We start from the raw sequence: 13,152 nt of genomic DNA, 5'->3' as shown, positions 1-13,152 counted from the left end.
AGAGAGAGAAATTTAAAACAATAAAAAAGCCCTTAATGATATACCAACCAATACACAATTCAAAGTAAGAGAACCTTGGTGCTTTGTTTTCTCTTATTTGAACGGTCTTAGAGTCTCAAGGTAAGGAAGTTAGCTAAGAGGTTAAAAGACAAAGTTGCTCAATTTCTAGTCCATTTTTTCACACTCTGGAAAGTACGGTAAGGATCTCAGTAACTTTAAGCCCTGCTCATTGACTCTTTTGAGCAATTAAGCTTTAGGAGTGTTAGAAATATTTAGAAAAAAATCTTTATAAGATAAAAGAATTTACCAAGTGGTGGTGGTGTACTCCGTTAGTCCCAGCACTCGGGAGGCAGAGGCAAGTGGATCTCTCTAAGTTCAAGGCCAGCTTGGTCTACAAGAGCTAGTTCCAGGACAGACACCAAAGCTACACTAAGAAACCCTGCCTCGAAAACAAAAAACAAACAAACAAACAAAAAAAAGGATTTAATTATCATCCTTATTATCCATTAAATATTTGCAATACAAGTAGGAATTTTAACTTTTCCAATATGCCTAGTTAAATCTTTCCAGGAATAAATGAAAGCTCCACAGCATGCTGTGGTTGAAGGAGTTTCCACTGTGCCACCTTTCACCCCTCGGGAAGTCCTTGGTGTTCACCAGAGAACACTGCTTTCCCGCCCTCTCCCAGTCCCCCCTCCCGGACCTGACTTACCTTTCCACAGCTTGCTACACTTCTTTTCACCGCATGCAAGGTACAACTTCTCCAATGGGGAGGTCAAAAAAAAGACCTTTTGGCCATTTGCTAAACAGTCTCTCCATTAATTTCTTAGCCATTTATAAAGGGAGGAAGTGGGAGGAGTCTATTAATTCAGACACCTGCCTTTTTAGAAGCTGAAACCTTCTGCCCTGTGTGGTAAAGGGCTGCAGCCGTTCTACAGTGGGAGAAGTACCTCTCAAGAAGTAGCCTCGGATCCATGCCCAGGAAAGCCATTGCTAGAGACTCCAGAAGGAAGTTGATGGCCTGGCCCAGAGCCAGGCAGGCCTGCAGGCCCCAGTGAGTCTGCGCACTAGTACTCATCCCTCGGCCCTGAGGGAGGGCTGTTGCCCTTGACAACCCAGGCGGCCTGAGGAGCTTGACCACCAGCTGAGCGCTAGGCTGCGCTGCTGCCTCTGATGGCTATGCAGCCAGGTCCAGCACTGAAAGCACCGTCCACCGTGATCTGTCTCTTCAGCCTGGGCCTGGGCCTGACAGGGCTAACTGGATCCTTGGGACTTGGAACAAGTGAAATGTGAGGTAATGGTGCGCTGCTTTCTTTTGCTAAGTGTCCAGATGGACATGGAGTCTGGAGAAAGGACTCCGTGCGTGAGGAGGGGAGGAAGAGGGAGAGCCCATCTCCATTCTCCGTCTTTTATGCCCTCTCATTTTGACCTTCAAATAACTTTATTTTTATTTAGGTTTTGGGATGTGGGATCTCACTACGTTGCCCAGATAGCTCTTGAATTCCTGGGCTGAGCAATCCTGCATCAATCACCCTCACAATCAGCTCCCAGGAACTTTTTATTCGTTCATTCTCACCCACTCATTCTAGATTTTATCTAGCACCGCGTCCCAGTATATGGATGTGCCGTGAAGTGGGGTGGAAAATTAAATATTTAGCATCACTATAACATCAAGATTACCCACCAATGACCTTAAGTAAAATATTCATTAAAATTATCAGTCAGAAAGGGGAGAAGGGGAAGGGGGCAGCTGGATGCATCCAGCCAGGGAATTAAACAGGACTCGTCATAAACACATAGAAAAGAATTTCTTGGCTTATGGGGACTCAGAGTGACTTGAGCTGGTCCTGAAAAATCAAAAGTTAGAACACACCATAATCAAAATATTAAAACAACAAATTCCATGAAGGAATTCATGTGTCCTCTGAAGGCTCTAGACTAAATTCTCCTCTTTTTATTAAAATAAAATAGTTTTTTGAGACTGGTGAGATGGACCAGTGATCAGGAGTCTTGCGGCTTTTGCAGAGGATCAGAGTTCAGTTCCTAGCACCCATCAGGAAGCTCACAACCATCTTTAACTCCAGCTTCAGGGGCTCTAATGCACGGGCATCCAAATACACATGTTGACACACAATTTTTAAAGTAAAAATTTTAAATGTTTTAAATCATTTTTCTCACACACACACACACACACACACACACACACACACACACACACACCCCAAACACGCACACATACATACACCAGGCTCAGGGAGCATCATGGAAGAGAAAGTACAAAGATTAAACACAGAAGTTTGGGGAGGGATTGTGAAACATCATCCTCCAGACATAATACAGTTGATACACTCGTGAGCAGAGATCACTTCTTCATCATAAGAGGGTGAAGGACTCGGAAGCTCCACCCCTCCATCATAACATGTTAATGAAGTCAACCCTGTTTAACTCAGCAGGTCAGACAGATAAAAGAGAGGAAAGCAATATAAGGACTTGTTGGAAAGAAAGAGTTTTAGCAGAGAAGGTGGGACGGTAAAACAGAATAACGGGGTGAGAAGGGCTAAAATTCATTACACAGGTGAATGAAACTGCCCAAAATTAAAAAATGAATTACTCCCTTAAAATCATTGTTTTCGATTGCTTTATCTCTATGTGAAGACAATAATGGGCTGTATCTCTGCTGAAGATGCTAAGGATAAATGGTAGACATGACGTCTTTCCAATTGCTCCAGAATATCTGTGCTGGTTTTAGGGTGTGACAGTTGGGCTGGGAATAGCAAATGAGGGACTTGTCCTTCACCTGCTTCTAGATTAGTGATGGGATTACCAGAAAATAAAAACTAGTAAATGATTATTCATTTATTTTTACAGAATTGTGAATCTTAATTGGATTACAGAACAACCAAATCCAGTTTTTCTTTTAAAGAAAGAATTCTGACCAGTTTGGTTTGTTTGTTTGTTTGTTTTTTAATGACTATGCTCTTTTTCTTCCCACAACTAACCTGGACATCTTAAAAGCACATGCACACACACTTTTTCTGATTAGCATTTTATGAGCTCTTTTCTTGGATGACTTTCCTGTGGACCTCCTTGAGATTACAGAGACAGTAAATATTTACTCCCCAACTTATTGCATTCTGCTTCCCCTGAAAGTGACACTTAACAACTTTCTTAAGATAGCATCACATTATTTCCCTCTACAAGTTCTGTAGTTCCGTGGCTATCTGGCCATGGTGGAGAAATTAAACTTGGCTGCCTTTAAGTCTCAACTCTCGATTGCTTCTTGGAGATGCTGTGTGAAAGCACAGAGCTTATTTCAGTTACATGGTTTCTTTCCTGTTGCATTAATGGACATGGAAGAAAATAAATTTTAGGAACTAAAGATTCGTTAAAAATAATCAAGTCATTAGATTTGAACTTGCAGCATCATTTTGTCAAAACTGTCCTTCTTTCAGATAAGATCAAGGAAAAATAGTCACATGATCAGTCATGTGTCATGACCTTTATTACTGACTTTTGCATGTATATGTATGTATGTATATACCTACATCTCATCGATGATTATAAAAGAAGAGGTCGTGAACTCCAAAGAGCATTTGGGGACACGAGAGGAGTTGGAGGGAGAAGGGGAGATAGAAATTGTGAAACACAGTATATTTATATTTGAAATTCTCAAACCTTTTAAAGAAGAAAATGCAAAATATGACTAGCACTAAGTTGATTGTGAATATAAAGGAATCGTTGAAGCGTTACTGAGAATTTTCTAATAATGTTCTTTAGTTGACTTTTACTCTTTATTATCTAGAAATGCTGTGAAATAGGAAAAGATAGCATGTTCAAAATATCAGTATTTCCTAGCCACAGAAAGAGACTAGAACTGGTAGGTTGCACTTAAGGGTGTGAGGAGGAAAAGTATAGAAAGAAAACTCCTGTGGCCTCTGAGTTTGGGAAGAAAGTTTTCAAATAAGAATCAGATGTATGAGTTTTCTCTGAGAAAAAGCATACATATGTGTTTTGTATTCTTTTGTAGAAGTCTGTTAATAAAGATATCACCGAAGCTTAGAAACAAAATCAACCAGAGGAAATTCTGAAAGTATGGGATGTAGAAATTCAAAAATATCTTCATCAAATACTGTTGTCTTAGGGGTGAGTGTCATTCTTTCTCATTACTGAGATCAAGTTCGCTCTAAATAACTGAAGGCAAAGGGGTGTGCTTCAGCAGATCATTCCTGAGGGATGCAGGTCGTCATGGTGGGGAGGAGGCAGCTTTGGACTGGGTCATTGCACATGCATCTAAGAGCTGCAGAGTGAACAGCAAAGACCCATGCCTACCTCTACTACCTAACTTTCTCCAGTGATCCTCCACCTTCCCAAACAGCCCCATCAGCCAGGGGCCGAGCGTTCAACACGTGATCCTATGGAAGGCACTTCACACTCACTGCAGCAGTAAGGTTTTACTCAGATTGACTAAAATTCACTGTTTTAAACAATGTCAGTTTTTAAAAGGGTGACCTTGTATCTAGAAAGGGATGCATTTAAATAACTAAGCAGCAAAAACTTTTTGCAAAGCATGCTGGTTGTCTTCTGTAGCTTTTGCTTAGTCTCCTGGGCCTTCGTAAGCAGGGATGTGCTGAGATATGAGCACATGGGCTGAATTACCACTCCCAAGGAAAGCTAGCAGCATGAATAACTACCAGATTAAAAAGTGTGGGTGTGTTTGCAAGTTTAAAATAGATCTATCGGGGATCTCGTTATCACTGCACTCATGTTTGTACAGTAGGGTGAACACACATTTCTGTTCAGTGACAAACCTGAGAGCTTAAAGCTTACCTAGTTCTATCAACAAACACTAAGAAGTTAGAGAAATCACACTTTAATAACTACCTAGTGGGAGAAAACTGTTCCGTAGGTTTCAGCTTTTCCTCTGAGTTTTTAGACCATGAAGACCAGCTCTCCAAACTGCTGCACAGGAGCTCTTGGCCCTGTGGTGACAGACCGCCATGAGAGCAGCGGAAAATGTCTTAATCTGTTCTCCCGATACATGTACATGCTTCCAGCCTCTGCAGCTGGCTGGCTGGCTGGCTGGCTGGCTGGCTGGCTGGCTGGTTGGTTGACTGGTTAGTGGGATGGTGTGAGTGAGACCTCCTGGAACCCAGTGACAAGCTCTGAATTTAAGAACCATTTTTCAATGAAAAAAAAAAACTTTAGCTTATCCCCCATGCACCAGCAGAGTTCTTCTTGGACGGACACTGTGTCTGGTACAACCAGTGAGAACCCCATAGTTAACGCATGACTAGCTTACTTCCATCTTTCATAAAGCTGTTAATGTTTATTGAGATTGTGTTTTCCATGACATCGCTCGGTACTAACAGCTGTCTCTCCCCCCAGGTTATCCAGATTATGCTTGGCGTCTATCATGTTCTCATGTGGTATTTCCTATTGCTGTTGTATATGGGACAAATTAAAGGCACATTTGGGACTTATGAACCTCTGACTTACAAAATGGGAACGGGTTTGTGGGGACTTACTGTGAGTAGAATAGATTTGTGTTGATTTCATTAATTCAGTAATAATATTGATTAGTATTAGTAGATGGTAGGGGCCAGTTTCTAAATGAGGTTTTCAGGAGAATCTTATAACTCAATGCCATTTACTGACTTGTTCAAAAATCCAATTTCCTCTATCAATAAATATGCATTGATCATTTAACCTACAAGCGCTATAAAAGAAATGTGGATATGAAAGCCAAAGAAAACCACAATATGGACTATAGCATAACCCTAGCTGTGTCAAAGACAAAGACACTTTCTTAACCATCAAATCCATTGTAGTGGTTACTTTTTTTAATTTATTTATTTATTAAAGATTTCTGTCTCTTCCCCGCCACCGCCTCCCATTTCCCTCCCCCTCCCCCGATCAAGTCCCTCTCCCTCATCAGCTTGAAGAGCAATCAGGGTTCCCTGTCCTGTGGGAAGTCCAAGGACCGCCCACCTCCATCCAGGTTTAGTAAGTTGAGCATCCAAACTGCCTAGGCTCCCCAAAGCCAGTATGTGCAGTAGGATTAGAAACCCTAGTGGTTACTTTTTAATGTTTGCCATTACCTGCATTCTGGTGTGGTTTCTAGACAGCTGTCGGGCAGAAAGAAAACTCGAGAGTGTGCGGGATCCCTGGAAGTCAAAGACATAAAGAAAATCAGGTCTATCATCCTCTGTTGGTTTGTCAGTATGATAAAGGTTGAAAACTGACTACTGGGCTGATGAATATGGTAACCAGTCATAAACATGACAAGTAGTTTCAGTAAAACGATGACATTAAATCTGATTGGATTTGGTTTAGGGAAATGGAATAAGAGCTCAGGGAATATTTTAATATTTTTAATTTACTTTTTGATAACTCTATACTCGTGTACAATGCATTTGGGTCTTATCTACCAGACTCTCTCCCTCCAGCTCCTCTTGGAATCCCCAGCACATTTCCCTTTCAACTTCATGCCCTTTCTTTTCTATCATCATTTGCTGGTGTAGGGGTGGACGCAGACTAAAAAACAATAAATGTTATGAGGTAATAAGGGGAATGTTGCGGTCATGTATTTATGCTGGCAAGAAATAATGAATTTCAGTGAAGAAACAGCTATGGTCATGTTCCCCCATGATGGTTCTCAGTTAGTGTGCTATTTGCCCCTTTAGAGAACATGTCCTAGTATCTGGAGATGCTCTGGAGTTTTACATCTAGTAAGCAGAAGTCAATGATGCTACTAAGCATCCTATAATGCACCGGACATTATTTGCAAGAAAATTATAAGCATTAATGTAAACAGTACTAAGGCAACGGAACAAAGAATAAAGAATGGATCAGATTCTGGTTTGATTTTGGAAGCATGTGGGCAATTTCCTAGAAAAGCTTCAAGTATCTCAATGTATCAGAAAGAAACATATGGGCTGACAGTGAGGGCAGGCATCGGACCAGAAGAGAGGAGGGCATGTGGCTTATGGAAAAGTAATTTCATCTTTAAACAGCATTAAGGACAAAAGGGTTAGGAACATGACTGCGTAGTGAGTGAGCTAAGTCTTTATTCAAGCCATGTTTATCCGCGTGGATGCAGAAATGCTGCAGGAGTAAAACACTACATTTCATCAGGATTTTGGTTAAAAGATTCCAGTTTGATTTTTTTAAAAAACAAAAACTGGAGTTGAGAATGGATATAAAGAGTATTTGTAATGGCTGATCATAGAATTGTAAAATTGGTGCTGGTGGTGAAAAGAATTTAATGGGGAACAGAAGAGCTGAGAGCATAGATAGGGTGGGGAAAGCTTTGCTAGAGCACAATGCCAGAGGACATCCTCCACAGCAAGCAGTGGCAAGAATGAATGTGTAACCCTGAGATTTAAAAGGACCAACAAAGGCAAGAGAATGAGTATGGAGATCAAGTAATCTTTATACAGGATTTGAGGGGGGGGGGAAATTCAAAGAATCATATACCCAGAGCAAGTAGAAGGACACACACATATAAATCACTGAAGATTAAATGGTTTAGGAGAGTCTTCAGAGGGTCAAACCTTCAAATCACCTAGAAAGGAGTGAATGATGAAGCAGTCAGTGAGTGGCCTCAAGCACACGGATGGTGGATGATGGAACTGAAACAAAAATCTAGAGGGGAAAAGCAAGTGGTGGAAATAGACAATGGGACAATAACAAAAAAAAGAAGAAAGAAGAAAACTGTTGTCCTTGTGCCGAAACAAAGATGCTCACTCAGCTGTCTCGGAGGAGGTTAGGTGGTCAGTAAAAGAAACGGTCGCCTTGAAGACATCTGCCTTTATCCAGGAGCTACTGCAGGCTGTCAAGGACAAAATCCAAACCATCCCTGTTGATAAGCAATCCACTGCCTCACCAATAAGAAAAAGTGCACTTGGCTCATAAATAAAAAGCGTATGGAAGAAAGAAGAAAATAAAAAATATGAGAAAAAAACAGAATTTTCAGACAAAACTCAGAGAAATGATTTGTGTTCATTGTGTTTCATTTTATATTATAAAAATAACTTTAGGGGTCTAGAGAGGCAGCTTCATCAGTGAAGTCAGTGTACAAACATGAAAACCCATGTTTCACACCCAGGGCCATGTTTTCTTTGTGCTTTTACCATGACGCTTTGGGTACAGTGTTTTGTTTTATTTTGTTTGTCTTTTTGTTGTGGGGTATGGTTATGGCTTGTTTATTTGCTTGCTTATTTGTTTTGAGAGGAAAAAAAACATCAATTTGGATAAAGAACTTGGGGGAGGAGAAGACTATAAAAAATATACTGTATGAAAAAATTAATATAATTTTTCAAAGTGTGGAACATGACTGCTACTTTTCAAAAAAACTAACTTTTGCTAAAGTCACTAAAATAGAAGAGACAAAGGTCGGAGAGATGGGTCAGTCATTTAGAGCACTTGCTGCTCCTACAGGGGACCAAGGTTTGGTCCCCGCACCCACACCAAGGGACTCACAACTTCTTGCAGCTTCAGCTCCACTTTTGATCTCCGCAGGAACTGGAAGCACACACATATATACTCATAAGAAAAAATAAGTAAGACTGAAGACAGACAAAGACTATTTCAGGGAAGTTGTATAGCCTGCTTTTAAATAACACAGTGGTGCTTTATACTTCCTGGAAAATAGAAATCCTAAAAGGAAATAGTGGAATGTCTTCTCAAATAATTTTTATAAAAGGCAAGGTGGTTGGGAAGATGACTCAGCAAATAAGAGTACTTGCTCTGCGTGCAATCATGAAGACCTGACTTCAAATCTCCAACATCCACATAAAAAGCCAAGCATGGCTGCACATCCAGTAACAGCAGCAATGAGGGGCAGAGACTGCCAAATTCCAAGCACTCAGTGGTCAGCCAGCCTAGCTGAAACAGCAAACTTCCAGTTCACTGAGAAACCCTGTTTCAAAGCAATAAGATGGGGAAAAATAAAGGAGGACACGTATGTATGATTAGATGTTTGTACCTGCACACTCACGTGCATGTTACACACATGCACCTGATATGCATGCGTACATAAATAGATAAACAAAGTGAAAGCCTGGGGATCCTGTGGCTATTGCCTCTCGGGGAAGAGACTGTTTTTACAGTCATGATGTCTAATGGATATATGAACCACTTCTCCACATCTGGATGGGCATTATAGTCCCAGGTATCTCACTAGGAACAAAAGAAGTTGGAGTAACACCTAAATGGGTTATAGGAGAGATATCATATAACCTAACATGGCCCCTGGTTCAGGAAGTCTTAAGAGGACTTGCTATATACTACAACCTAAATCCTGCCCATTGTCCCCTGCTGGTACCTGTTGTGACCTCCTGTTACTTTCAATATCTGTCATCTTTTGAAACCATGATTATCTCATAATGGAAGCTTGTCCCAACCCTGTCTACTAAAACTTCTCTCTTTGCTGCTATTAGTATCCTGAAAATCTTGTTCTGAAAGATAGTTGTTTTAAAGTATACTTAAATTACAGAGCATTATCAATGAGTATTTACCAATACATGTTTTGTGTCTAGTTTATCATTTCAGGAGCCTTCACAGTAAGAGCAGCAAAGCATCAAAATAATAAATATTTGGTAAGTTGAAATGTTTGGGATATGTCTATTATGGACTTTCACAAAACAGAGAAAGGGTTTAAAAGAAAATTAGTGTTGGGGCTGGAGAGATGGCTCAGCAGTTAAGAGCACTGGCAGCTCTTACAGAAGTCCAGAGTTCCGTTCCCAGTGCCCATGTTGACTTGCAATTTCCAGTAGCTCCAACTCCAAGGGATCTGGCTCCCTCTGCTGGACTCTGGGGGCAACTGCACACACACATGCATGCACTCACACACAAATATACACAAATCTTTAAAATAAAGAAAATTAGCCTCTAAACAATAAAGAAATCTATCACCCTTATAAAATAAGTGAGACAAATTACTTAATGTAGACCAGATGTATTAGTAAATAATCATGGTTGTTAACATCGCTAAAACATGTAAATTTAAATAATAATTTTGTTTGGATATTTTACCCTTAACTTTGCATGAATACTGTGACAAAAATTATTTACAGGATCTAAAGTCTGTGATTTTAAAGTCTGTGATTACTGTGATTTACTACTTCATTGGCTGTTCTACTCACTTTGGGAAAACAGTTGTACCTTGTATGAAAGTAGGGAGTTTTCAAAAAAAAAAAAAAAAACCTGTCCATGGTGTAGGTGGAAAATATTTAGAAATAAAAATATTAGAATTTTATAAATCAATTCATCTAATCTTAAATGTTTATACATCAAGAAATCTGGGGCTAGATAGATGGCTTGTGAGTTAAGAGCACTTGCCACAAAAACAATGTAAAGTACTTCTCCCGGCTGTTGTACGTTTCCTCCTTGTCTCCTTCCAGCTCCTCTGCGCCCTGTCCCTGAACATACTCTGCATAATAGTTACGATCATTGCAGCCAGCCTGACCGTCGTGGAATTGGCTCATTTTCGGTCTGTGTCATATAGGAATTATGGACAAGCAGTGAGTAACTGACTTCATAGAAACACCTTTCTTTTTATGTTTGTAATGGTATTTGAGAGTTCCCTACAATACGGTTTGATCATATCACCACCCCCATTTCTCTAGCCCACTTTCATCTCTGTGTTCTATTTATTTCAATAACCAGAGAAGCCTATTTTGTGCCGCCCGACCATCCCCTGGAGTGTGATTTATCTAGCTAGGGCTCTACCCTTAAGAAAACTGATTCTCTGTACCCAGAAGCTGTCAGCTGTCAATAACCCCTCAGTTAGGGATGGAGACTCCTGAGATGCCTCTCCCCAGCCTCTTCCATGCTGGAATGTTGACTGGTTTGCTCTTGTGTGGATTTTGTGCAGGAAAGGACAGGTGCTGTGAGCTTCTGAGTCCAGAAGACACAAGGACACTATTTCATACTGGTCCTCTGTGATTTATGGCTCTTAACAAGCTTTTTGCCTGCTCTTCTAAGGTGATCCCTGAGCAGCACGTGTGTGTGTGTGTGTGTGTGTGTGTGTGTGCTGCATGTATATATGCAAAGGCCAGAAAATAACTTCAGGTGTCATTGCCCAGGCACTGTCCACCTTTGACCTTGTGATGGTGCCATTAGCCCCAATCTCCCCAAGTAGGCTAGGTTAACTGGCCAGTGAGCCACAGACATCAACCTGTCTCTGTCTCCCTAGCACAGAGTGTGCACCCTCAATTCCCCCCCTCCCCCACAACATCCCCACCTCTCTCTCGGGTTCTGGAAGTGGAAATTGAGCTCCATTTCTGTATCTACAAGGCAAGCACTTCGTTGATGAGCCATCTTCCAGTCTCTCCACAGACATCTTAATGCAAAAAGGGTGCATTCCTGGACCACTAAGCCATTCAACAAACCACTAAGAGAGCTTTGTTGTTGCTCTAATATGTTTAAACAGTGAATACCTAGTCATTTCCAGTCTCACGTAGGACTTTCATAACAGCCTGCTTTTGCATATTATGCAGATTTTGTTTTAGTTCTCACTACTAAATGTAATTCAGCATCAGTCTTGTTTCTTTGTACCCAGACATAGAAGTGCAACACATCATACTATAGTAATGTGAACAGCCTTGTTGATAATACAAGAGATTTCCTTGAGTTGTGTTGACTTGGTATTCTATTTCTTTACACCTTAAGGAAGTATTATTATGGTATAATTTAATTCTGTTTGGATATGGAGATGCTAAATTGATTAGGGTCATGGACAACTTTATTTTTATTAGTCCCATGAAATACAAATTAAATTCCCCTAACTAATTTTTTTAGAAATACTTTTTCATTTGTTGGACACCTTCTATATGATTGCTTTTAGAATGCAAAAGGTCAGCAGAAACTATCCTATCCCTAGAAGCAAACATGGAGAGAAGACCTAGGGGAAGCCCAGCCTTCATTCCAAGGGGTCTCTCCCTGCAAGACTCAGGAAGAAGCCCCGATGACATAATGTAGATCTCAAGATGGTGAACTTCTCCATCCCACACATATGCAAACATCAGAGAAATTCAGAGAGAGGGATATCCACTCAAAAAATGCTGTAAGAACATTTCCTAACATAGTACCTCCCATGATCAGTTTAAATGGTGGACTCAGATTGAGGTTATTTGGCGACACAAATACAGTTTTACTTTTGCTGCTTCCTTAAATTGCCTAGTAAATAAAATCAGGAGCTCTGAAATTAAACTGTCTGCATTGAAGACATGGATATACAGTTCATGGGATCATTCCCCCAGTAAGTCATAGCTCTTTTTCAAGGCTTGGTTTCCTCATTGAACCAGAAATGAAGAAATTAGTACCACCGCCAAGTGGCTCAACAATCCCAAAGTCCCTGCGTTCGATGCACATTCATCATAAATAGTACATTACCATGTGGTCAGCTCACTATGGAAGGCATGACAATCATATGAGATGATTTACACGGTGTTCCAAAGAAAGCCACATAACCTACATCCTGAAAACCATGTTGGAATTGATGAGAGGTGAACTTTGTAGGAACAGGTGTCTAACTGTGTAGGAAAAGTGGAAGATACAGCACAGTTGAAGACCACAGTGGGTAGAACCAGCTCACAGAAAGCTTCCTGAACAGGGAAACTCAGATTCTGTAGGATGTGCAGGGATGAGGAAGGATGAGAGGGGACATAGAGGGCCTGATAGAGTTGATGCTGCTAGATGTTGCACATCTGGGAAAGCTCTCAGACTAGAACAAATAGCAATGGGCTTCCCAATTGATGGATCTGAGCTAAAGTCAATAAAGTCAACCCTTATCAGAAAAAATCAGAATCACAAATATTAGTATTGGAAAAGAAATATTCCCACACTTAAGCTAGCATGTTGTTGTCTGACTGCCACCAAAGCACTGTAGTAAGCAAGGCCACAAGATCAAGAGTTTCAGGTCCTCCTGAGATGCATGGAAAGTTCTAAGCCAGCCTGGGCTACATAAAACCCTGTCTCAAAAGGAAAAACTATTTATCAGGGCTAAAAAGATGGCTCAGTGGTTAAGAGCACCCCAAATTTGGTTCCCAGCATCTATGTTGGGTGACTACAACCAGGATATTATGAGCTTCCCTTCAGCTCCAAGGAATCTGAAGCCCTCCTCTGATCTCAGAAGGAACCTGAAAATGT

At 40.7% G+C, this 13,152-nt stretch overlaps 1 protein-coding gene across 4 annotated transcripts in view; it reads left to right on the top strand.

The window, feature by feature from the left end:
* Nucleotides 1-1,109: 1,109 nt before the first annotated feature.
* Ms4a13 (membrane spanning 4-domains A13) overlaps nucleotides 1,110-13,152 on the top strand; it is a 20,213-nt gene continuing 8,170 nt past the window's right edge. For 3 of the 4 annotated variants that reach the window (XM_013354644.2, XM_005369661.3, XM_013354643.1), the window contains exons 1-5: nucleotides 1,110-1,294; nucleotides 4,028-4,143; nucleotides 5,386-5,526; nucleotides 9,540-9,599; nucleotides 10,404-10,523. In XM_013354644.2, coding sequence (XP_013210098.1) covers nucleotides 4,093-4,143; nucleotides 5,386-5,526; nucleotides 9,540-9,599; nucleotides 10,404-10,523 — 372 coding nt within the window. In that variant the 5' untranslated portion in view covers nucleotides 1,110-1,294; nucleotides 4,028-4,092. The remainder of the gene's footprint in view (nucleotides 1,295-4,027; nucleotides 4,144-5,385; nucleotides 5,527-9,539; nucleotides 9,600-10,403; nucleotides 10,524-13,152) is intronic. The other variant, XM_026777332.1, reaches the window with a different exon arrangement.

This window comes from Microtus ochrogaster, unplaced genomic scaffold (assembly GCF_000317375.1).
Source record: "Microtus ochrogaster isolate Prairie Vole_2 unplaced genomic scaffold, MicOch1.0 UNK56, whole genome shotgun sequence".
NCBI classification, from domain to species: domain Eukaryota; kingdom Metazoa; phylum Chordata; class Mammalia; order Rodentia; family Cricetidae; genus Microtus; species Microtus ochrogaster.
This window is presented reverse-complemented; position numbering and strand designations above follow the sequence as displayed.